At 39.8% G+C, this 27,149-nt stretch overlaps 1 protein-coding gene across 5 annotated transcripts in view; it reads right to left on the bottom strand.

Moving 5' to 3' along the window:
• The window catches only part of triob (trio Rho guanine nucleotide exchange factor b), a 103,040-nt gene that overhangs the window by 13,735 nt on the left and 62,156 nt on the right, over window positions 1-27,149 (bottom strand). For all 5 annotated transcript variants that reach the window (XR_004555650.1, XM_034127565.1, XM_034127566.1 and 2 more), the window contains 22 exons: window positions 24,055-24,250; window positions 23,190-23,356; window positions 20,740-20,859; window positions 19,581-19,679; window positions 19,364-19,456; window positions 19,134-19,283; window positions 18,903-19,017; window positions 18,636-18,751; window positions 17,111-17,233; window positions 16,562-16,756; window positions 15,990-16,105; window positions 15,187-15,253; window positions 14,351-14,460; window positions 14,118-14,187; window positions 13,728-13,817; window positions 13,523-13,615; window positions 13,300-13,411; window positions 12,754-12,944; window positions 12,151-12,252; window positions 10,846-10,985; window positions 10,478-10,577; window positions 7,423-7,675 (listed from right to left, as the gene is read on the bottom strand). Coding sequence is in view for 4 of the 5 variants with exons in the window: in XM_034127565.1 (XP_033983456.1) it covers window positions 7,423-7,675; window positions 10,478-10,577; window positions 10,846-10,985; window positions 12,151-12,252; window positions 12,754-12,944; window positions 13,300-13,411; window positions 13,523-13,615; window positions 13,728-13,817; window positions 14,118-14,187; window positions 14,351-14,460; window positions 15,187-15,253; window positions 15,990-16,105; window positions 16,562-16,756; window positions 17,111-17,233; window positions 18,636-18,751; window positions 18,903-19,017; window positions 19,134-19,283; window positions 19,364-19,456; window positions 19,581-19,679; window positions 20,740-20,859; window positions 23,190-23,356; window positions 24,055-24,250 (2,818 nt within the window). In the remaining variant the exon portion in view is untranslated. The remainder of the gene's footprint in view (window positions 1-7,422; window positions 7,676-10,477; window positions 10,578-10,845; window positions 10,986-12,150; window positions 12,253-12,753; window positions 12,945-13,299; window positions 13,412-13,522; window positions 13,616-13,727; window positions 13,818-14,117; window positions 14,188-14,350; window positions 14,461-15,186; window positions 15,254-15,989; window positions 16,106-16,561; window positions 16,757-17,110; window positions 17,234-18,635; window positions 18,752-18,902; window positions 19,018-19,133; window positions 19,284-19,363; window positions 19,457-19,580; window positions 19,680-20,739; window positions 20,860-23,189; window positions 23,357-24,054; window positions 24,251-27,149) is intronic.

Genomic DNA, 27,149 nt, shown 5'->3' with positions numbered 1-27,149 from the left:
CCTAGGAGTCTTGCGATCATAATGTTGAGGTTGGGTTTCTTTGCATGCTGTCACAATATGAAACATGAACCCAACTCTGACACCACAGAGACTTCCCTGGACCAGACCTCAAAGATGAACGAAAGTTAAGAGCATGATTTAAGAGTATGCCTTTCTCTGCTGCCAATATAAAAGAGTGAAGACAAAAACATAGATATATAGATATGACAAAGCACTTCTATTTACCAAGGATTACCCAATGAGAGGAGTATGGTATTTCCTACCAGACATCAAAAACTGGGACTGGGTCACCTGGTAATGTGTGCACCAAAATGTGGTCATCTTTCCTTCTCTACCCCTTTCCTGTCTGCAGCTGTCTTCTCCAATAAAAGGGCAAACAAATAACACTCCTAAACTGATGTTTTTTATCCCTCTCAGGGGATGATGTTCTGATTATGCAGATTAGCACAGTCATTCTAGAAATGGCACGACTTCAAAAACAAGTACATTCCTATGGAGACACGAGTGGAGTCAAGGCAATACTGTCCTCTATCACACCACATCATTTGTTGAGATTCAAATCTGAAACCCAAAAATTACACAATGAAATATATTTGTTTGTTTGTGCAGCCTGACTAAAGAGTAACATGTTTCAGGCTTCAGCTCCTTCATGATTTAGCTATTAGAGTGGTACAAACAGAAATGCAGCTGCTCATGATTAAAGCATACACACAAGCTGAATGGCTCTTATGAATGGCAGGTGTGGAAACATTGGCTCCCCTCATTGGACACGTTTTAACACTGCTTGAATGAACGCATCTGCATGTGAGAGTGCGAGTCAGTCTTTCAGCCTCTGGGAGACTTATTTGTGCTTTGCTGATACGAAGCATGTGTTCTCACATCGCATGCAAAGGGAGAAGAAAGCACAGTTCCCAGAATAACAAGCGTCTCTCACACTATTAGGAATCAAAAAGCCATTTTATCCGAGACTTTTCTCACAATCTCCCTCGGACAAAGAGCAAGTCCTTTGGAGAGATCTTCAGTATAACCTGAGTGATAACAGTCATGATCTTTCATGGAATCTGCAGAGTTGAAGTTGCCTTGTGTAAGATATTCTTAGCAATGAGTCAGGCGAACAATAACGTGAATAGATCAAGAAGGAGTAGCTGAGAACATATCCTTTTATTCTGTTTTCATCCTACAAGTTATTTTTCATACCAGAAAAAAAGACAGACAGATACTGTTTTATCTCCCTGGGAAGTAAAGGATTGCACTTCTCAAGAGATTTACAAATCCCACCCAAAGGGCATACTAAAAGACGATTTGACACAATTTCATGGAAGATAATCCCTTTTTTTGGGCACATATTTACATGCAACAGCACTGGTAAGTAAATCATTTAGGGAAGCTGTGAGGTTTAAGTAGTTTCCCCCTGCAGTAACAAATGAAATCCAGAGTCACAACATTTTATTACGAGGCTGCCCTGGAATGCTTTAGTCATGGATACAATTATGGAGCCTATTTTAGATTCTATTGTTGGTCTCCAAGGATTATTAAAACCTTCTTTTATGAGTTCTCCATTTGTTTCACAATTCATACTCCAAGTAAAAAATACAGGTGCTGACAAGGTGTTTGAATTATTAGGATTTTTGGGAACTGAATACTTTGGGTAAACAACGGTAAGTGACCCCTGAAGCCTCACAAAACGGTTATTTATATTGTAAACCCCTTTCGGCTATTTTATTTGAAGTGGCGGACAACAGTGACAACCCAGAGCAAACACCTGCTTGTGTGCATAAGTCCTAATTTAACACCTAGGTGAATATGTGTGCTTTTAAAGGGAGTGAACCTGGGAGCCACACAGGAGTCAGGACTTCACACGTAGAGCAAACAGAGCGCTTCCTGGAGATACACCGGGGTCACAACCTAACATGTAGACATACCGTTAGCAAGTACGTCTCAGCTATTAGACCAAAGGCTGTTTAACTGACACCTTCAATGCACACATGTTCGGTGTCTGGTGTGAAACAATAACTTTGTATCTTTCCAAATGTTTCTTATATACACATCTACAAAGGTACAACTGAAAAAAGTGCATCTGTGGTTCCTGTAAATAATAATTTAAATTCTCAATGGTCTATTTTTAAGGAAATGTGAATACATGGGCTTGAATATGAAATGTAACTTTGGTATTGATTGAACCATGACTAATGTTGTGCTAATGTGGTGTTCCATAAATAAGTAAAATATTCCACCTCGTGTCCTTTGTGTCATGAATAAAAATGATTACACCTTGACAGTTAGATAAGCATCTGGGGCTATCTTTAGCTCTGGTTATGCCAAGGAGGTTGTGCTAACAGGGGTGTAAATGGGTGAAACATGGGGTCAGCGTCCTTGACACATTCCTCCTCAGTAGAAAATAACCCTACTGACACACTCAGACACACAAAAGGGCATGACATTTGCCCTTTGCCCTGCAGAGTGTCTCCTCAGGAACAGCTGGTCAGGCTCAGACTCATTGGAAACAAAAATGGGGGACACAAAGTTTGTTTGCAGGAGAGACACTACTGTAGCTAAGAGTTTGTCTTCCTCATGTAATCAGTGTTTTATTGTTGCTAACCATTAAGACACTGGATTTAAAGATGTAAAGATCCATATACAATATTATATTGGCTGACACTTCATGAAAGATGTGAACAGAGCAAATGTATGTGGAAAACCTTATTATTTGATTATGTATGTCTTCATTGTCATGCATTGTCTCTGTACACATCTACAGTAGCTATACCCTACATGTATTATCTTTGTCATAGTCAACTTTTCAGAAAAGAAAATCTGACAAATAAAACTCTTATTTGCCTACAACAGGAATTAAAAAGCGTTGTTGTACTGTATATCTGTTAATCTTTGCAAAAATGTGTATCTTATGAGAAAACTGACGTCTCTGTCGCTACAATTTGAGGCATTTCATAGATAACCATCTATTCAACCATACAAAAGTAAGCCTTTAAACTAAACTTTTCAAGCCAAATCAGATTTGTATTCAACCTTCTGAATATACAGGCTGAGAGTCCTGTGAAAAGACCCACCAAGAATCCCCCAGATGCTCCCCACTGCAGCTTCAGATGTTTGTTAATCTATCTGCAAGCTACCGAGTGCAATAATTCAGTCAGTGCTTATTCACAACACTCCAAAGTTACATGCTAGATTTACGACTTTGTGTGTGTGTGCCTGTGTCTCAGAATAGGAGGGGAGGGGCTGCTGTACAACTGGAATGATCCCAAAAGTCTGCGCAGCTCCACAGAAGCATGCCTGGGATTCCAGAGGTGTCACCAGGGGAGCATCGTTGGTGTGGTCTCATCGTCCCCCGGAGAAGGGATACAAACACTCTGACACACAGAAACATCAGTCGCTGTGGTTGGAGAAGAGCTCTAAGGGGCTGAGGTGCAGCGTTTGGGTAAGCTCCAGGGGGTTTGGCTAGATGATCTGTAGAAATGTTGACAATGCTGGAGAGGGCTTAGCACCATCAGCCATAGTTATGGAGGGCGTGGAGATGGGATGGGAGAGTTTAAAGACCACCAGCTATTATGGCAACATTTGTTTGATATATATTTATATATTTTTTGAAGGCTTTGTCATATATTGTACACAACAGACAACTGTGAAAACACTAGACAGAAAACCCATTGGGAATGTGAGAAGCTCCTCATCTTACTTTTCTATTTGACTTCATTCATGTATTTTCTCCCTGGGGTCTACAAAACCCCCCTGCCCATCTGCACAGCACTCGTCTGACCTGGCGCACAGATAGGAACAAATAATCTTATCAATCTGATTTCAGCAGATTTAATATCTCATCACATAACGGTGCATTCATCAAATTACTTTTGCTGCCATAATGCCTCGGCATAATCCACACTTGATTAGTGAATGCCCTCTGCATTAAAACCCATTTGCAAATCACCAAAATAGAACCATGGCATGACCATAACATGATGAACAACAACAACAACACCAAACTGGTAGATTTATCTTTTTGGTAATTGTTGTGTCTTTCTTCACTATATAGAAGCAGCAAGTACAATTGTATCTCCATAAAATAAGCAGCATTATGTAGACATGTTACAATCTACATATCACATCCTGCCACAGAACTGAAAATCAGTATGGTGTTTTCTGAAATATTTAAACAAACTTCACTCTGATATAACCAAGAAAACAGGAAAAGGACTTGTTTTCAACACATTATGCCATTACTCATGTGGTACACATGATGGAGGCACCTACCCAGGTCCAGCAGCCAGAACTTGCAGCTGTCAGAGTGTCCTCCCTGAGCTGAATCCATGGAGCAAAAAGGGTTTAGAAACACTAAAGACTCAATTCCACGGGCCATGTCAGTCAAATCCCAACCCTCCGGAATTCTGATTTGAAATCTTCCCTCATTTTATATCCACAGGTACGAAAACCTGACTTTCAATTCCTTTGCAAAAATAGTTTTGTTTATGACTTACTGTATAGTTCAAAGTAAAAAACAATTCTATGGGAACTGCGTAGCTTAATTTCCAAAGAGAAAGTGTGAGGAAAAATAAAAAGTCAAATGCAGCATAAGAGAGTAGGATGTTTTCTCCCTCTCTCTTTGTATCTCCTTCCCTCCCTCTCCTGTGAGTGGGCTGCTGTGAGGATATTGGGCAAGCCTTCACTGTGCCTCTCTGTTCGGAGGGGATGTCTGTTAGCATGCAGCACATCTACCGTAATACTCTTTGTAGAAGCACCCACTCACTTTGTGTGGGCGGGTGCATATATTACAGGCATTTAGATACATGCAAGTTTTGCAGTATGCTTGGAACAAATATAGACTAGGTTATGAAATCCAAGAGAAGTGAGAAACAAAATGTTTCTATAATTTAGAATCTCCACAGGGGTCTGAATAACTATTAGATACTGTATTCTCTACACAATATTCCTACATCTTTACTTTATGTGACACAGTGTGCAGTCCAGAGTAGCTATGCAGGCGAGATACACAAAGATCTCCCTGTAACTGTGTGTTTGTGTGTGTGTGTTTTCCTGTGCTCTAAACACACTATATCCTGTAAGAACACACACACACTTGTTCGTGCACTGGCCTGCACTTACTCGCTGCTCCTGAGTCCTTTTAACGATAACACTGTCATTAAGTTTGTACCTTTGTATTTATTTCATTACGAGAAGCACTGAATGTCAACCTGCATGCTTCGGCAAATGGAGAAACTCCAGTAATAAGATGAAAAATGTGACCAGTGTGTAAATGAAAGTGCTCTAAACCTGATTACCCAGGAATGTGTAGGTTTGCTCAGGATACAGCAGCCAGCCAAACAACACAGGACTTGAATTAACATTTAAAATACAAATGCATTGAACACTATAGATGTGAGCTACTGTTTTTTCACACATCCTATAAAAAGAGCAGACAACCAGCTGCCAACTTCACACTTTGCAGACTAATCCTACTGTATGTGAACCATTCAATTCTACTCTAAACAAACATTGGCCTCCAACAGTAAATTATTCCTGCTTGTGGGACACAGCAGGAAAAAGGGGGATTTCCCAGACAACAATAATCCCCTAAACCGTCACCCTACCACAACTTTGGACAAAGTGGGCTACATGGTTAGTCTGTAGACACAAAGGGCTGACAAAGTAGCAAAGACAGTTTTGTCATCCTGATTTTCAGGAACAGCCTTTTTTAACCACAGCAACCCCATGTAGTGAGAAGCTCCTTTTCATCATTCCTACTGGCCACACAAACACACAGATTCAAACAGTGAGGGCTTGTTAGGCTCAACCAAGGGACCAAAGAAAGCCAGATAAAACAGGAGCCCCTGTAACGAAAACAGAGATGAAAGGCAGTGAAGCCACAGTAGAAAGTATATAATGAGTAATTGGAAAATTCAACCGTTCTTGTACTGTAGTTGTTATTAAGGTAATTCTTAAGGTGTGAGTGCGGGTATGTACAAGCAAACTATCATTTTCAATTCATAACTTTCTCCTACTGACTACAAAGAAGCTGCCAGCAAAATATTGATATTCTATATTACCATAGAAACAAGCGATACAGCTCTCACCCACTCTTGTAGATTAAAAAGGCACATGCAGAATGACAGCAGCTCATCTCTCAAACGAACCAAGAGTCAAATGAGGGTCATGTCTGTTTATAGAGTCCTGTCCTCTTACTCACTTCTGTCAGCTATATGTATTCTTTGTTTTGCAGTATTGTGTACTGTATAACATCTAGTATACTCATTATCTATTCATCTATCTATTTAAAATGTAAGAGTGGACCCACTTCAATGCCTTAAATGGCCCAATAGCAGACATGAAATAAAAATATTAAGGAAAGGTTGCAATCAGCTCTGATTGTTTAGGCTTATTGAGAAACAGTAAGACGCCAGATGTCTTTACATCAAACCATGGTGGAATATGGACTAGTTCACATAAAGAAGGAACCAGTAAACATCAGAGAGGCAGATCTAACAACAGTGCACAAGAATATGGAACATGATAGCAGCAGGTCTGACATTAGACACACCTACTGGATAAAGGAAGCATGACCAGTGCAACAATACTGATCAGTCACCTGAGCCAGCTACGGGGCCTTTGGCAGAGGACATGAACTGAATACATGCTCACATAGTTTGCAGGAATAATGTTGACTATTATAAGGGTATAAAAGTATGGGATCGAGTTACAAGACACAGCCATCATAATCAAACTTGCACTGCAAGGAAACACTGTTATAATAAATCAAACCATTTTTGTATACTAAGAACTCCAATCTTTAACCCTGTATCCATAATGTCAAATAAACATGTTGTCCTCCTAATTTTTGGAGCCCAAGACTTGTGAATTAATAATGTGTGTGTCTATTTATGCAGAAGAAATCCCACATTTCTAATAAAAAATCACACATAGGAAACAACCTTGGGGTCCACGTTATTGACTCATCTTAATAAGACCCTTTGGGTACAACAACAGATGCAGAATCTGGTTGTGTAATATTTCATCTGTGTTACCATGGAGGGAAATGCCGCTGCGTCATAAGGTTCTCTGACAGTAACACGATCTGTGGATATCAACATTGCTGGAAATTCAAAGGTGAAAATTATTTTTAAGATAATTAAAAGAGAGCTGTGCTTTAAGCGGGGTTTTCACAGTTGCATAGCAACACCCAAAAATACATGTACGTGCATCCCCAGCACTTTGGTGAGAAGTGAATGAGCTGCAGGTCACCAATGAGGTGTTTGCAAATAAGATGCATGATTGTGACAAGCAGCTGTTGGGTGGGATACAGAGATTCTGCAGTCCACCAAACTAAGAATAGCTTTTGTTAATGTTCTGATGTTTCTAAATGTCCCTTAATATGACAATAATGCCGGTGTCGGTATGAAAACAATGTCATCCTACCTTTGTGGTTGAAGAGCCCCTCCATCTCCATGGAGGACCTGGAGTGAGCGATGCAGAGCATGGCGCAGGGCACGATGCCCTCCTGGGCCGGAGAGCGGTCTGTGGTCCGCACCAGGACCCAGTCCGGCTTGTCGTGGAGACGCTCCAGAACCTCCACAGTCTGGCCTCGACGCACCGTCAGCTCCCCGCTGCCACCTCCACTGCTGGCCAGAAAGTCATGGATCACCATCGTCAACTCACAGCCACCGGAAAGCTGAAATGGAAGAAAATATTTATTTGAAAACCTATTAATGATTACCTGTTAACAGATACTGGTATTTGATCATTCTACCGTTCACATTTGCAGAAAGCATGAATGCAGTTAGTACTTCAACTTAATCATAGAGTCCAGATACTAGCCCCACCACTGTCATTCAGAAAGAACACTTACACGACACCACTCAAAGTAATGAATGGACTCTGAGAACACAAAGTACATATTCCCACACTACCTCCTCTGATCACAGCACAGGTACTTCAGCAGCACTGTAAAGTCAAAATGTGAATGCACTGATGATTGATGACTCACTCTAGCACAAAACATCACTCTGAAAATCTGACTCCACTCATCTAGGAATCATTTAAGTGTCTATGAATTGGAAGGCATTTATAAACAGAGGTGAAACCAGGTGGAATTAGTCACTTGCTCACTGGTATTTCTGTTGAACACGTGACTGCAAATGAAATAAATGTACAAATATGAATTACAAAATAATATATACTATCTTTTTTTGTCTGTGAAAGAGTTAAAATCAATTGCCTGTATTTAAACACAATATATGCAAATAAAAAATAATGTCCAATCCTGCTTGAGTTGTCCTCTGTGCTTGAATGTCATGCTTAAAGTTTCCTAGGTATTGACTTAGCATTTTAATTTAATGTATTTTTTGTTCCATTCTCTAAGAACAAGTGACATTTAAGAATATTTTGAGCATTTATATCAAATATGAACTAATAGCAGATGAGGAAAGTGTGCCAAGTATCTTGTGTCCTTTATAACCAAAGTAGATAACATTTATCATTTCAAAGATGTTCACTTTGTTTAAGCCACATAATTGTAATTTTTTTGTTAAAATAATGCAAAGCACATTATTTGCAACATACCCTTTGATAGTGTGGCAAAGCCAGAGAGCTTAGGAGTTGGGAAACGGGATGTGAGATCCTGTCCTCCAGCCTCTGCATTGTTTTCCACTCCCGCATTGCAATATAAATCCAAGATAAATCCAAAATAAAAAAAAATAAAAAATCCTACAGTAGTCTGATTTCTCGAGAAAACACCTAAAAATCTCCTAAATCAAAATCTGCAGTTGCCTACTAAGCACAAGCTGGAAAATTATATAATTGATTAAACTTTGTATGGAATATTTCCCCTGGGAAAACAGCCCCAGATAATTACAATCCTGATCCATGAGAGCCTCCCCAGGCTAGAAGAAAAGTTGCTGTCCTCCACCGTTACGGCCAACAGCACTCCTCTGTGGGTTCTTACAATCAGACTATTGAAGCTTAAATGATTCCCTGCTGTGTGTCTCTTCCCCGGAGCGGAGCAGTTAATCCATCCGTGTCTTTAAACAAGTCTTGTCACAATTAAGCTCACTAATGTCCATTGATAAATAAAAAAACACTCTGTGAAATGTGGAGAAAAAAAAACATTGCCTGAGTTTTTCTATGTTTAAAGCAAAGTGTGAGATCGATAGCTGTGAGGACTTCAAACTGTGCTCTCCTGTCTGGCATACAGACGAGCATCCTCTGTGAAGGGAGCGTGGGAGGCTGAAGCTGCTGACACACAAGTCACTCACTAAAGCAGAGACACACACACACACACACACTAGCACAAACACACCACTGTCACCGTCTCTTGAATGTGAGGTCCCACAGAGAGACCTCACATAGGGAGAGATAGAGAGAAGCATTCAAACAGCGAGATAGAGATGCAAAATGTATACTTGCATGTGTGATGTGTGTTTTAAATGATAGAGCTTGTGAGTATATCCTTAAACGGAGATAACTCTCAATATTTAATTAGTGTGTAATAGTTTTTACTCAAGTGGCTAAAAACACACATGAACACAAACACAGTGCTCAACTCCTCAACTTTTGGTGTCATGAACCAACCCCAGAGCTAGCTTAAGGCTAACAGTTTACTTAACAGTGACAGTGAACACGCTTATCTTATTTATTAATTTGTATTAACAGTAGAACTGTATTAGGAAGAGCTGGGGAAAGTCCAATTCAAGTGTGAAAGTTAAGACCACATGTAAGAGTCCACCGCTACAGTTTATAATTAGTATGACATAAAGCATAAATATAATGTGTTTATCTATGTATTCTGGTATGTGGATGTGTGTTGGCTTTATAGTTGCTCATACTGAGCGTAGGAGGACATGCCTTCTGTGGTGCTATTACCAGATATAACCACAGCCGACTCTACATGTTCACAGCAAAGAGATTCTCTCTTACACACACACACACACACACACACACACACACACACACACACACACACACACACACACACACACACACACACACACACACACACACACACACACACACACACACACACACACCACACACACACACACACACACACACACACACACACACACACACACACACACACACACACACACACACACACACACACACACACACACACACACACACACACACACACACACACACACACACACACACACACACACACACACAGCTTTCAAACTCTGTCAGATGGACAGTTTCTTCCTCCTAACACAATCCAACACCATCACAGGAAACAACTCGAGGAGAGTTGCATGTATGTAACGAGGTTGCAGCTTTGGATGTGTGATGGGATGATATGGACCAATGAGAGAGTAGATACATTTTGACTGAGAGAACTCAATAGTCTGTTTGCATGTTAATGATAAGGGGGAACATATGAAAAACAAAAAACTGTGTGCTGCCCAGTACATTTTGGGGATGAAGAATAGTGTGAGTGTGTGTGTATGTGTATGTGTGCGTGCGTGTGTGATCGTACCTTATCACTGTCCAGGGTATTCTGGGATGTTCGTGAGGCAATTGAGATGGTATCCGGTTGGCTGCTTGCGTCTCCCTGGCTGTCCAGCTCCTCTCCATCCCTGAAGGAAATATTACTGTCATTATATTATTATAACATAATCCTTATGATTTATTGATACATTAGAGCCAGGATTCTAAGATCTGCTTTGCTCTGTAGTGTCACTTATTTATTTGCATTATATTTAATGGTTAACTCAAGTAATATTGTTAAAAATGGTATTGATGTATTTTTTTGTATTATGTTTTGCATAAACAAAATGCCTTTTCCATAATATACTTTTTTGAAGGCAACATAAATGACATCAGAGTGATGCACTTTCAGCTTACCGTCTGCCTTTGTGTTTAGCTGTGGTGGCTTTAGGGATGTGGATGGGCTCCTTCAGAGCTCCGCGCAGGTGCACCGTTCTCTCCTGGATGACTTCCCGGATGTGTTTGATCCAGTCCTGCTTGTTCTCAATACTTGAAGACTGAGACACAACACACAATTGGGTATCATCATAACATGATTTATATAGCATTCCTCAGAAAGCTTTTTGAATGGTTGTTTAGAATCTTCTAACTTATGGAGTAATACAAGGGAATATCAAAAATACCTTTCACGGATATGTCAACAAAATGAAACAGGGAATTTGTTTAGATTTTCTGATTATGTTTTGGAAATGTATGCCAATTATAATGTACAATTTGCAGATTCACAAATACAAATAAGAACCATCTTCGTGTTATAACTGGGAAAGTGAAATGGTGATATCAGTATGTTTAAAATGTATACCCTATTCACCTGAAGTGTCTCACTGTTAATTGCTGACCCATGACGCAGAATCAGATTTAATTAAGCAATTATACAGCCCTGTCTGAGCGCTTTGATCCTTGCAACCTCATGATTGAGTCACACATCCATATTCAGACACAATGTGAAATGATGACGAGAATGATAAGTGTCTCCATAACTCCACTTAGGGCTCCACAGAGAGACGCCGCCTCCTGTTAATTGACTTCACTGAGCCAATGCAACAGTGTATTTAGCATATGACGCTTATCTGCGTCTTATCTTCCTCCTTCCCTTAGCAACTAGCAGCACCATGGCTGCAGTGGCACCGTGTTGTATAAGACACAGATTCAAATGGAAGTTATGTAATTAGACAGATAACTGTACAGCACACATTCACACATCGTAACACATACACTGGGATCCACACATTTTACTCAGTCTCAAAACGAAAAACACTCCTGAACACCCTGCATAAAACATTGCTTCTGACTCACAATGTGAGAGCTACCAAGTTGCTTGTGAGTTTGGATTATGACCCATCAACTGCTATGCTAATGTTTCTGAGTGATGGGTGAATAAGTAGCAGAAAGTAACACTCCACCCCCGTACAGGGAGTGAACTTTCTTGGCTGAACAGAGGGGACTATTTTACACTTAGTACATTGCCGGAGGGGAAGTAAAGCTTCTCATGAAGGGACAAAATATTTGGTTCTCAGTCCTTAATTGATAATTTGTTACAGATACTGTTTTAAAATACTTCAAATGATACAAAGATATTTATTGAAATTTATATTATGAAATAATATATTATGCACTGACCAATGACCCCTTATTTTCCCAATTAAAATGAACATACTGTACCTTGAGGACGATCTTGTTGTCTGAGGTCGGGGTTCTGCCCACCCACAGGGCAAACTTACAAGGATCTCCCTCCACATGTTCTGTCACCCCAAGCTCTGATGTCTGAGGGGTAGAATAAACATGTCAGCAGACTCCCATTGATAGAAAAACCAATTACAAATGTGTAACCAAAATAAGAACTGTGTGTCATTGAGGTCTTCCAGCTAACCCATCTCCCCCAAAAATCAAAGATTAATTCTAAATCAAACCAAGTCTTAAGACACTTTTTAGCTAGATTCAGTCTTAATTAGATCAAGGTTGAATTGATTTTTCAACGTTTTTTTTGTATCAATCATCAAATCTACCTGATGATGAGTCTGATAACATTAGCAACACAAGCTTCAACAGACATAAAGGACCGCACAGCTATTAAAACTGGTGTATACTATCTCCATGAGATGAGTTTGTGGTTTTATCATTATGTTTGATACATCCATAGCTTCCTAGCATTATCCATAGATTGTCCGAGTTAGGTTCAAAATACATCTGAGTTAATTTATTTTCTGTCCAAATTGGTAGGGGATGCAGAAATGATTAAGTGTGATCAAACAGTAGATTACTTACAAAGAGCTTGCTCTTATACAGGTACTTGCTGCGCCCGTTGGAGTCTTTGACTTCTTTGCTGAAGACCAGAGACATCTCAAAGAGGAAGAGGTGTCGGTCTCGACCCTTCCTGATCAGAGTCTTGGGATCCCATACTTGGAAGGAATCCTGAAGTATCAACTCTCCCTGGGAGTCGATGTTCCCATCAAACCCTGAGGTAGGGAAGACAGGGGAAGAAAATGCCATTGAGTGGTGTGAGCATGCATGTACAGTATGTACAAACATGTTCGTGGGTGGCAAATGGAAGCAAGGTGAAGGAAGTCACTGCTGACTCACAGCTGATTAATTTGTGCAAAATATGAGTGACGTGGTGACATTCACAAAAGCGAAATAGTTCAATTAATAGGAAACAACAATCACTCGGAACACACTCGGAATACAAAAGAATTGAGTTCCATAAATAGCAGATGGATGTGTGTGTGTGTGTGTGTGTGTGTGTGTGTGTGTGTGTGTGTGTGTGTGTGTGTGTGTGTGTGTGTGTGTGTGTGTGTGTGTGTGTATACCTACCATCCAGCATAGAAAGGTGCATGGCATCATTGGCTCTCTTTGGGACACTGAGCATGACTTCAAGACCGTCCTTTATCTCCCCTTTACCCTCCTCACAGCATGTCAACAACTCCTACATGAAGGCAACAACCAGAGGCACAAACACAGAGTGAGATTCAAATGAAGTAGTAAAGAACATATTCGTGATTGTGTTAAGGGATTTTGTTCCTACAGCATGCAGTACCTTGAGAAGCAGCTGGTATTTAGTGATTCTCTGGACAGGTTTGATCAAGTAGGAGGAGATGGAGTTGGCCAACCGATGCCTTTGCTGGATTTCCTGCAAATCAAAAGGGGAAATAAACACATTCATTACTCAAAACAACAACTGATTAATCCTAAATCTAAAATTACATTTTATCATACATGAAGCAGTTTTGGTAGTGACTTACATCAAAGTAAGGTCCAGCATGTTCCAGGATGAGCTGAGTGGAGTCGGGCTTGTTCTTACAGTAGTTCACATACATCTGGAACTTATCAGCCTGAGCAGGGGAAAAACACCAGTACTTTAGTCACAGGATATCAAAATATTCGGATGCAAGATAAACACGTGGGTGTAATAGCCCATACTGTAGGTCCAGTGTAGTGTACTTTTATTTTTTGTATAAAGAGATTACTTAGGAAACATTTATACTAGAGGAGGAAGCTGCTCTAGTGTAGTGTATGTTCTGGGTATTATTAAGTATTTATTATATAAATCAAAAGACGGATGGTACAACTTGTAAATGTTGATGAATAAAAGGTATATTAACAAGTCAAGTAACAACTTGTAGATCGCATACCCAAGTCACAAAACAATGGCCGACATCCTCTGGAAGCTGCTCATATTTCTCCAACTCCTTCAGGAAGATACTGTACAGAGACAGAAAGAGGAACAATCAGAAGCCGAGTAACTGATGTGGTAAATGTACTTATCCTGTAAAAAGAATGTGTATGTGTATTTTAAAAGTCATTGCCATATAATACATGTCAATGGTAAAGAATACAGAATGCAGCATAAGACTGCTCCACTGACTTGTGATGAAACTCGTAGAGGTCCTGCATGTTTCCAAAGATGATGTGTTCCTTGTTAACAATACCAGGAGGAATCTCCTCCACTCCGCTGGTCATCTCCCACAGGTACGTCTACACACACACACACACACACACACACACACACACACACACACACACACACACACACACACACAACACACACACACACACACACACACACACACACCACAACACACACACACACACACACACACACACACACACACACACACACACACACACACACACACACACACACACACACACACACACACACACACACACACACACACACACACACACACACACACACACACACACACACACACACACACACACACACACACACACACACACACACACACACACACACACACACACACACACACACACACACACACACACACACACACACACACACACACACACACACACACACACACACACACACACACACAATTAAAAACCTAGACATGTATTTGTACCAACTAATCTGACAAGATCAAAGATATTCATTTTAATTTGACAGAGAGAAGAACAACCTTTTTGCATTAAACACATTTATTCCATTGTCTTATTTGTAAGTAACCCACTGAAATATCTAAAGAAAATGTTTAATTAGCTGAAAGAGGAAAGTAAAACAAATTAAAAGAAAAGCTTCATGCAATAAGAAGAAAGGGAAAAAATAAAAGCTATATACAATTGTTTAAAAACCACAGTGGGATGATTTAGATGACTTAGTCAAATTACTATAAGTGTGAAACACCGATAAGTGAATACACTGATGTATGTGTGTGTGTTCACTACAATACTTACATCCATACACTCCCGTAGGTCTCTGACGTAAGTTTTCTCTGTTTGAATCAGCTCAGCCATTATAAATCTGAAAGGACATGCACAGGGGAAACACTGATGAACAACGGGCAGGGGCTGTACATACTGTAACTAAACACAAGTCAAACCTGTTGTAAAGACTAGTGTGTGGGGGAACAAATAGTATAAGCATTTAAAATGTTGAAGGTTCACTCTGCTTTACTGTTTCTACATTCTTTTGTAAATTACTGTGGTAGCGCTGTAGCTATATGCAGATGCATAATAAATAGACTTCAATGGACTTTCCTCGAGCTCTGCCTCATACATTTCTGCTGTAATAGGGCTCACATATGGCTTGTGAACATATGGACTGTAATATACAGGCTGTTCACACTCCCTGATGTTTGAATTACCACCAAAAAACATTTTAAACTAATGGCTAAAGATATTCTATACAAAATCAGGCACACTTGTGATAAATACTCATGAGGCTCCTCTTACGCGCAACATATGTTCCATCTCCATTTGATTTAATTTGAACATTTCATAATCACTGTGATGTGCTCATTTGATTCATTTGCATGAACTGATAATTCCTTATTATCATCAAACAATTTGAAATGAAAGCCAAGCCACAGCTATACAATACAATTAAACTGAAAAATAATATGTTTTTCTATGTATTCAGGGTTTCACTGAATTATTCATTGATGCATTTTTCCAGGCATGTGATAGAAAACCTGTGATGCTTAACACCCGGTGGCAATCAGTAGAGAATGTGCCAGAGAAATGTCTGTTGCACTTACTCTTTCCTTCGCGCTGACTTCCGCTTCTCCTCGTTGAGTTCATGGGCGGCATCCCTCAGCTTGACCTCTAACCCTGGGGCACTGGCTGGGATAATGTCCAGTTGCAGACCTTTACTCTGAAAAGGACACAGTGGCTTTTATGTTCTGCACAACAGGCATGGAGGCCATTCACCAGTCAACACTCCAATGTGTGATGCTTTTGCTTTCTCTTCGCACCAGTTCATTAAATTGAACTGCTGGGAGATGAAATGTAAATAGGGACAGCAGTTGAAATTCAACAGTCTCAAATAACCATCTGAATCTGACCACCTGGTGCAAGGGCCTACTCTTGAAAATACAGAACAATAAAATCCAGGGGTAGTTTGTATGATTAAATTAATCACATTAAACATGATTTCTTTTGAATCTCATACTATAACCTCTTCCAGACATGGAGAGAATCAACAGCTGTGTCTCTGTATGCTTCAATTACAGAGAATAATCTCAAGGTTTAGGATTTGGTATATGAATAAGTTTGTCAAATCACTTATATCTCTTTTCTTTTTTAATTTGTATCAATGGTGTGAACTCACAGCTTTGTTGGAGTCGGAAGAAATGCCGAGCGCCGTTTCCAGGCAGGTTCGATATTTGTCCATGCGGAGAGAAAAGTCCCTGTAGCGCTTGTCCACTGAGGACACCCATTTCTTTATCTCCAGAGCATGGGCGTGGCCCTTGTCACAAAACCCATCCGCCAGCTGGATCAACAGCTTTACCCGCTCTTTGGTTTGCTGTCAATAGAGAGACATTTAGGGAGGGGACAGAGAGAGAAGAGAGGTGGCCGCAGAGAGCCAGATCCAGTGGAGGAAAGGTAGATAAGAGAGAGAGAGAGTGAGAGTTGGGAATGAGTGTGTTGCTCGATGGACACAATAGCTTGTTCTCTAACACAATAACAGTGACACTGCAACGAGGGCAGGGGACAATACACTGCCCTGGAAATGGGCCTCACAAAAGAGCGCAGGATGGGGCAAACACACACAACGAGCAGAGCAACGGGCACACAATACACACATAAAGTCTCTACTATTTCAACCTTTTTTAACACATGAATAGATCAACATATAAACATAAATGAACTCACGTACCTTTGCTGTGATCTGGAAGTCTTCGTGCTCTTTAAGCAGCTCCTGTGTGTGGTGAATGCTGGAGCCGGTGGATGTGTGTGTGGACAGGTAAAACTCCCCGGTGTCATGGATCCACTCCAGGGCCTGAGGACACAACCAATAACGAATGAGTTCATTTACACTGCAGGGATTTTAGTTACACAATGGTACTTCCCTATTAACTTTTCAAATCCCAAGACCCACGACAGGTTACCTTTAATTACTTCAATACAATGAAAGCCAATAGGTAGTTTAACACACTCGTCATTATCCTCTTCATCCTCTCAAATCTAGTGGGACATTCGTTTACATTTGAACTGATCCTTACTTGATATGCCTTTTTTCACTGTACAGTTTACCTTATGGTAATTCAGGATTAGAAAGTGTAAAAGCCACAATTGTGTAATATCATACAGGAAATATATTTAGAACAATATGCTAAACATTTTAAATGTGTTTATAAATGTGTAGCATTCAGCTTCCAAAGGTTCTACTGAAAGCATTTTCTATTCTTATTTTATGTATATATACAGTAAGCATGTATAAAGTAAACACATAGGTATATTATACAGTATACCTGGGCCTGCAGGCTCTGACCAGCAGTGGCAGAACTGGTCCAGTCAGTTCTGCCACTGTGAGACCAGAAAGCATTTTTTTTGCCCTGGGGATAAAACCTGCATCACCCTAGAATAGCGATGTCCTAGAAACATCCATGATGTCATCTGATTTTATTGGCTTAGCGCATTGCTGTGTGCCTGTGCTTTGCTATCCACACACCACAAGAGGGAGCAAAGGGTCTGCATTTAAAAAGCCTTACAAATGGTACACTAGGGCAGAATTAAAAGCCAAGTGCCACAGATGCTGTGGCTTTTCGAGAATAATAGAGTTTCCAGCAGTCAAAGTCACATTTAAGAAAAAACTGAGCTCAGTCTGTGGTGTGTGATGAGATACTGGCTGCAAGTGAAAACTGTCATTTCCAAAATCTGTCCTTTTCACAGGTCCTTGTATCTTTGAACCATTGCTGTTGGTAGACTTTTCTTTACTGAGAACTATTGAGTGTTTTTGTGATTTTACCTATGATCCTAGATAAGATATCCTATTCTTCTAAAACATTTTACAATGAAAATACCAGTAGACAATATGTTCAGTATTGCCTAAGGGGGGAAACAAAAAGAGTAGTTTGGGAGTTATCTTTGGCAATTCTGTGTAATAAACCTGGTGTTTAAATGTACTGGGCCACATAATGATAGGCGTCTCTTAGACCGTCATTGTTGCAAAGTGTTTGCCAGCCTACATTACTTCCAGCATATTTGAAATGTATCATTACTTAGAAAAACAGACCGCTTGATTTAAAAAGAGAATAAAATCAAGATGGAAGTTGCAGCTGTATGAAAACTGAAATGTCAACTTGCAGACTTAAGTTTCAGAACTGTACCCGATCACCTAAGCCTAATTTGTGCCTACTCTGTTTGTACATACAGTGAAGTACACTATCACAATAACCCACCTGCTTGGCGCTGCGTTCAAACACCACATATTGCTGGCACTGGTCCAGCCTGCGCTTCCTCATGGTCCAGAAGTGGAGCACTCTGTTCTCTCTCTGCAGCAACTCATTCAAGATGTCTGATGAAAAAACACAAAATACTTTTATTGAAGATGTTTTTCATGTACGTCAGCATTATAAAGGGGCACCTGCATTCATAATCCTGTGAATAAATAAAGGAAATCTGGATAAAATGTTTTGAATGATAGAAGCAAAAAGCCAACTACTTACTCTTAACCTGAGTCTCTGGAGCTTTGACGTGGGACAACATGCCGGGCATGTTGACACTGTTTCTGTGCAGATACTTCAAGAAGACATCAGCATTGCGTCTGGCTAACGTGCAGGCCTGTGAGTGAGCAGTATGAGAACAAATGTAACTTGTAATTAGTCAATAGCAATAACCTTCTAACTAATAAAATATTGATGTCATTTCTTTAATATACATTCAAATGACTTTTTCACCTTGAGGAAGGCCTCTTTCTGTTCCAGGTGTTTACTGATCATGGGAGTGACATGGTCTGACTCGCAGTTAGGGCCGAGTTTATCAGCGCCGCCACACCAGTCTTCTTCTCTCTTATACTCCTGCTCCAGGCTTTCTAACACACTGCACACCTGAAACACAGATGAAACAGTATATGAAACCACCTTCTACTTCACAAGACTTGGATGCAACCTCTGAAACGGAAGATTACCTGCTCAGAGGTCTTGTAGAAAGCCACAGACGCATTCACCAGCTTCAGCCGGTCCTCCATTTTCAGCATGAGCTGCTGCCAGTGGTCTGCCACCTTCAAATCGTACAAAACAAATCAGTTTACCACCTGCAGCCTTAAAATAGCAACCACACTGCAAACATTTTTCCCCTTTTCAAATGTTCTTTCAGAGATGTATACAATTGCAAGCGAGCATTACCTTTTCTGCACAGTCTCTGATCATATCCATGTCGTAGTGGTTTGCCTGGAGCATGGCCTCAGCCTTCTGCTGCACCTGCAGTGCACTCTGATGGGTTTTCTGCATAGGGGATAAGAGGGAGTTCAAAAACAACAATGAAATTCAAGTTATATGAATCACTATGCCACAATGATTACTTTAAAATACAACCCTGGCTCATTGTTGTACCCCGTAGGGCTGTTTGGAAGCAACAGAGGAAAGGCTACATACATAAAAGCTGCACATGATTACAGCTATGACATAAAAATGGTCCTGGGGTGAGCAGTCTGCAGAGGAAATGAGATAAAAATGGACAGTATCTGGTATTTCTGTGGCATAGCGGGTAGACTGAGATCGCACTAAAGGAAAGGAAAAGATAAGGAGATAAAGGAAGAATGAAGGGCTTCCTGTCCCATTTAGGAATGTTAGGAGCACCTGCTGTGTACTGTCAATGAGGACCTTCCAATATCACTTGCTCTTTTCTCACCACACGGGACCCATTTCAGTTTCCAGGGACTACAGTTATGGCATGCTTGTTAAAATTCAAGTCTCACACAAGCAATAATCATAAACATAGCTTTAGTCTGAGTGTGAATCCGTGTGTGTGTGTATGTGAGCTCTGAAGAAGTAGGTCAGGTAAAGACCCGCATTAATATGAGCCAGGCTTGACAGAGTTCAAAGGAAATTCACCCTGCATAATCAGTAGTAAAGAGAGAAACGAAATAAAGGCGAAAGGTAAGCAGAAGAAGGGGAAAAAAGGAGGTAGAGATATTACATATTTATAATTCCATTTCATGTGTGATGAGAAGGGGAAGCAGTGGAGCGCATATGAACCTGAGAAGAGTTTTAGAAAGGCAAAAGGTTGAAGGATGAAGGGCAACAATGCAGAGGAGATGCAGCAGTGGGTTAATATGAGGAATAGAGGATATGAAGTACAGAGTATACAGAGATGAACCAAGAGAAATACGATGAAAAGAAAGTTGAGGAAAATAGGGTCATACTGTAGGATGTGTATGAAGAACAGAAGGCAACTGAAAGTAGGAATCCCATGGACAACGACTTGATGCTTTTAAATGATTTATTAATAGAGTCTGAAATGAGATCTAGAAGAAAAAACGATTTATACGTTTTGTCATTTTACCTCAATTGCATGTTGGAATTGTTCATGTTCCTTCTGCAGCTGTTCAGCTTCTTGTAACGAACTGGCTGTGATCAGACCAGCATTCAGCATGGACTCTCCATTTCGGATCCAACCCAGCACCTAAAACACACAACACAAAGACTTTGGTTATTATTTACTCTTTTTGAACTGTGTTATTTGAACTAAATGCTATGAAGAAAAAAATGCAATAATCACTTCAAAAAAGGTACAAGCTGTCTTTTTGGGAAATTTGTCAATCTTATCTGTTTGATCTTCCCTTTTCAGCTCTATGACGTTCCTTCCCCATATTTAAATTTTTCCTCGTTTAATTTTCTTTTCAGATACAATTCTCCATTGGGTCTCTAACACAGACACCTCTGCATTCCCTTGCATCCTCAATCTTTTCCTGACGTTCTTTGAACTTCACCTTGGGCATGTTTCCCTACCCACCTACTCAATCTTTTACGTAGTAATTTATTCCCTTTGTACGTAATATATAGTGTTAAAATACACATACACACATTATCCAATTTTTCCCCCGTAGTTTTGCTGGCCGTAGTTGTAGCCAAAGGGCATTGTTAAAATGTCAAAGACACTTCTCTTTTCTCTGTGACTCAGCCAGCACACCTGCTGTGTGGGTGAGAGGCAGAACTACAACAGAAGCTTCGCTGTAAAAGCGATGACGAAACACAACTCTGACTCTTGTTTTGCAGCAACTTTAGCAAAGCCTATGTTTCCATTGCACTTGTCATGCCCTGAGGCAAGACCGGTATGAGTGTTAACTGCTGAAAATCAGAGGAGCGGTATGTACACATGACATAATGCTTGAACAAACAGCAGCAACATCAGAAATAATGAGTACATACCTGCATCTGACTCATGAGTTTGGTATGGCATACCCAGTTAACAAAATATATTCCAATTTCATTATACCACTACAACCGACTTCACTCTACTCTACTTGGAGAGATTTTTATCCTGGTTGCTCTTTCGTCAATCTCTATTCTTAAACAGTGAAATGTTTTAAATGCAAACGAAAAGCAGTTCTCACAAGTAACAGTATCTTGGTTTGGGAAATGTTTAGCCAAAGAAAAGGAAACACTATAGCAACTGCAGTGCATTAGTAATCTCTGGTCAGGATTTAAAGGCCATGACATTTATAAATAAGTCAGGAGGCTACAATTACCAGATTATGGTTGTGTCCAACTTTAGTCTAACAGAGTTATTTCCCAGATTGTATTGCATGGGAGAGTAAGGCAGAGGCATTTGAGCTGTATTGCACAATGAAATCTGAACAGTTCATGTGACAAGTTGGAAATTAGTTAATGATATGTCTCAAAGTGGTTTAAACATATTTAAAATACAAATATCATAATACAAAAAACAGAAGCCACCGCTTTAGACAATTCTGATTTATAAATCCCCATTTGCTTAACAGATATGGATATATTTCTGTGCCAGTCCATTGCTGCATACACTGCCTCTCTGTGGGTAGATGAGTAAAAATAACACCAGCATCATACTGGCACCACACTATCATCTTTCTGTCAGATCTGTTCATTAAATACAACGGCAGTGCATCTTGTGAAATGTTTAATTGCACTTTCTCTTCAACTATTCAATACTGTAGTGAAGGTTGAGACCTAAAGCCTGTTGTTTTTTGGCAGAATTACTAGGAAAACATGCCTGGGTATGATAAATTGGCTCTCTGTTTGTTTTTGTTTTCCATCGAAACATCAGTATGCTACATTGCAAACTCACATTTTCCTGCTGTGCTTGTATTCAGCTACTGAAATTGAAAGACAATCAGTATTTGCTATTCACTAATACAATAACAAATTCCATCTATTTCACTCCCAATCAAGTCAGATACTCTAGTATATTTCTCTCCTTTCCAATTTCCACCTGCTCTTTTCTCTTTAAACCTTGGCTGAACATCCAACCAAACTATATCGCTCAGACTATTCGCCAAGGTCAGGTAGCTATACAGAGAGACAGAAAAAAAAGAAAGGAGAGGGAGACCGATTGTTGACACGGGATGAGTCATCCAACCATGGTCATGTACAGACAGAACATGCTGTTGCCTTTTAACACCCTACTCTGCTGTAACCTCGGTACGCTGTAGCAATAAATTGTCAGAAGGGCTTTCAACATGTCAGTTTGACCTCAGAATATAGATAGCCCCAGGTATGTTTAGTTCTGAAATACACCACATGTGGGCATTCATGTGTGAGCTCTATTTCCACTTCCAACATTTGTTAATCATTCATAAAATAGGCTTTAAGTATATGGTTCAGCTGTTTGAAAACCAGACTTTGTGAGTTTAATACAGGGATTATCTCTCATAAGTAAAAAGAGTGCTTTTTGAAATCACACTTGCGCCCCCCAATCACAGGCTGTGTCATTGTTTATCCTTGATAAACTATCTTGTCCTTCTCTCAAGTACGTACCTGTTTCACTTCAGCCTGCAGATGCCTTAATTGGACACACTGCTCCAGATGTCTCCTGTGCTGCTCTGCTGCCAAGTCCAGCTCCTGCTGCTTCTCGTGGAGAAACTCCAGCAGGCCCTGGACCCGTGTGGCCATGTCCACATCCCTGTCGCACAACAGCTCCACACCTGCAAACAACAGACACTTTTTTGTTACCAAGATCAAGTCCTTTTATGTCCTTTCGTTAAATAGTTGGTCATTATATTATCAGATCAACAGGAATCTAACAGTTAGCACACATATCTGTCATAAGATGTATCCATATATGAATTAAAATAAATTCATGATAGTTCCTTTATAGAATAGCATAGCTGGATTGTTATAGATTATACATTCTGAGAATTACTCATAGGTGGCATAGAGAGCTTACTTTTTTTTTACAACATAAAGCCATGCATACTGTGAAAGCTGCTCTTGTGAAAGCTGACTAAACAATGTGTGAAAGCCATTTCAGCACAAATCTTTCATAGCAAATTTAGCACAGGCATAATCCGTACTCACATTAAAGTCCTGCATTGTGTGAGCTGCACGACTGGCTCTGATAAATTATTATTATCCTGAGGCAAGCTACAGAGGAAGGTCTACTGCAATTACAGTTGCAATTTAGCTAGCTGTAGCAGTGAAGATGTCTTACTGCTGAAGAGGATCTTTGCATAACGTCAGTGAGATCTACACTTCTACACCCTAACACTTTCTGACATAGATTGTTTGGCCAAACATCTTGTATCTGTGCACCTGAATGTGTGGCTGATTTATCTCAACATGATGCGAGTTCTGGACCCTGCACATGTCTTCGGTGCTTTACTGTTTGTTGTCCAGCACTCACCAGATGACTGTACTTCTGTGACATACTGCAGAAGCTCCTGACCCTGGTGCTTGACGTCAAAGGTGAGGTTGTTCATAGTTAGCGCTTTGTCTGCATGATGCTGTAGCCTCTGCTCGGCCAGTGGTAGGTCCTCTGTGTCAAATTCACTCAGCTGCTGGGATAGTTCCTCGTTCCATGATTCCAGGTCTGAGATGATCTGAGAGGGGGGAAGAGAATGACACAGTAAGGAAGGTTACATTATATAAAGTAGTAGGACAAAAAACATGAATATTAAAAATGAAGGGAGACAATAATTGTATAAAATAATGTATGAAAAAGGTCCTTACTTAATATATAAGCTAAGAAGGTTTCATGCAGCAAATATTGCATTGCTAAGACAAAAACACCTTAAAAAACATTCACCAGCAGAAATATTCAAAGGAGCTGTAAAGCACAACATGAGCCATGTATTCATCCATAAAATTGTATGATTAAAATAATCTTTGAATACCAATTCAGTAAGTTTAATCGCTGTTACCGGACACCCTGGGCTGAGTGCCATAATAACAGATAACATATTACCCTGGTGATGCATGGCTGCTAAAGCAGATGTCCTGAGATGTCAGTGCTTGTCTCTGACTGCCCACGCAGACTGAATCACGATACCAGGGGCACCTTGATCCTGGCACCATCCAGCTCTGTCTGTCAATGTTTTTTATTTCCTTTTTAACTGACTTAGTAGATCTAGTCTACACTGCATTTCGAAATGCACCCAACTTTTGCTCTGGGGTATTTGGAGTTACCTATGACAAAATTGCCATAATGTGGCAGAGGCTTTATTTGCATCTTAAGAAAGAATCAGGTATTTATGTAAGACTTTTACTAAAAATATATTTTAAATACAATTTAAGTTTGTATATTGTCCATAGCTATATTTTGTAGTCCTGTAAATGTATATAATACCTGCTTTTGGTTGTTTGATGTACTAAAAGCTGTCCCAGCTGTGGGCTGTTGAGAAGTCCCTTTTACTGGAAGGTATATTGTGTAACGTCCACAAGAAGTGTTGGAATAGCCCGAACCACTGGCTTTTATTTGTGTACCAGGTCTGGTGGGATGATATCTAAATGTCATATTTGATCCTTTTAGGTTGACATTTACAGTACTTTGGCATAACATGAGTTACGAAAGACACAACTGATCAGATTTCAACATTCACGCTCTCAGTTACTTCAGTGATATAAGCCAACATTTCTTATGGTTTGTATCCAGTGTCCGTCCAACATTCAGCTGTTTTTAACCTTATAAACTAATGTGAGGAGTTACCATGCCATGACTACTTGACGTTCATGAGAGTTACATGTAAGCTAAGTAATGTTAATATGTTGTGCAGAAGCTCATAACCTTTGGTAAAATGTGATCTGTGTGCATTAATTTAAATTAGATGTTTGGCAGCTGTCCTATTTAGTTTAGACACTTAAGAAGATAAAAGTCCAGTGTGTTTCATTGTGGTATGGTAAGAAAAAAATAGCGAAATACTGATAAACATAGTCCGAGAGAGGAAAAGAGAGACAGAAGAATGTTGTCTGAGATCTGATAAAAAAGCAATCGTTAAGTAAAAAGAGGATAAGAAGGAGGACAGCATAATCGTCTCAGGTCAAGCTATTTTTTACATCTGCTATTTCTCAAGTACTTCACCCAGCCAGAATGAACAGAACACCAACCGTGCTACTGTTCAGAGATTTGATGTATAGTGCAGCAGCAGAACTGTATATTGAATGTAAAACTTTGCAAAGTATTGCGCTTTGTTCTAGCATTCACAATGTACTGCAGACTAAGTGTATCTATTAAGTTGTTGTCACATGCAAATGCAAAGAATAGCTGACAACTAAGAGTTAAGTGTTAGGACAAATGAAATGCAACAGAAAGTTCTGCAATAAATAAGAGCATATACATAGTTTTAAACTAAAGAACTGTTTCTTATAATTTCTCTCTTACCCTTGGTTCCTTTGAGTATAATAAACTGTGCTTCTCTCTAATTGTCAAGTACAATCGGCATAGGGTTTACCTTCAAACTCCAGCTGTCAATAGGTTGCTGTTTCACGAAGAACAATTATTATTTTGGATCCTGTGAGCTTAAACTTATCTCATACACAAACTAATGTATCTGAAAAAAGCCTTAAGGAATAAGATGTGATTGTAAGTGTTTCTATACTTTCATAATCTTATACAAAAAGGCAAACCTATTTTGCAATAGAGACCCCTACTCTGCTCAGGTAGGAAACTGTGCTTTACTGATGACCATGTACTCCAAGAATTTGGATTAAAAAACATTCCCCTGATGCCTCCTCTATATAGAAACACAACTTTCTTGGCTAGCATAAGAGTTATCTTATTTAAGAAATAACATATTATAAAACCCTCTAAAATATATTTTGTAATAATTTCACAAGATTTGCGTCAAATTATAAACTTACCAAGCAGTTATTTTCACTCTGTTTTGGTCTCCTCTTACAGTTGAGTAAAATGCCCTCTGTGTATAAATAGATCATCTCCGTCAGCTGCTTACGCTGTTGAATCTAACTAACGTACAACAAATCTCCTATTTGACCATATCCTTTTGCACTGATACAGTTTACTGTTAGAGAGAACAACATTGTCAGACAAGTGTGGGTCTCACCTCAACCCATGCCCTCACCTCAAACACACACCCCCATATGCACCAGGAGGGAGTGTCACAGTGCATGTGTGTGTGGGGAGGGAGACAAATGACTCCTCCACCCATCTTCATGCTCGAGCACTGTGTCATACTAATCCTTTGTGTGTATCTGTGGGCGTACTTCTGTTTTCAACCCAAGAGATTTAGAAGATTTACCACCATTCCCTGACTCGACATGTAAGGCTAATGTAAGTCATTTCTGTGCTTTTGGACTTAAGAAAACAGACACAACAGATCGGAAACCAGCCACATAACATATATGCACATAGTGGAGGATAATTCATATATATGAGCAGACATTTGATAAAACACCATATACTTCCACACCATGCACAATGTGCAGTTAGTTTACTCCTTTTGCATCTAGCAATTCCAACTCACAGGAAGGGTAAAGCAAAAG

The sequence above is a fragment of the Trematomus bernacchii genome, unplaced genomic scaffold, assembly GCF_902827165.1.
Source record: "Trematomus bernacchii unplaced genomic scaffold, fTreBer1.1, whole genome shotgun sequence".
Taxonomy (NCBI): Eukaryota; Metazoa; Chordata; class Actinopteri; order Perciformes; family Nototheniidae; genus Trematomus; species Trematomus bernacchii.
This window is presented reverse-complemented; position numbering and strand designations above follow the sequence as displayed.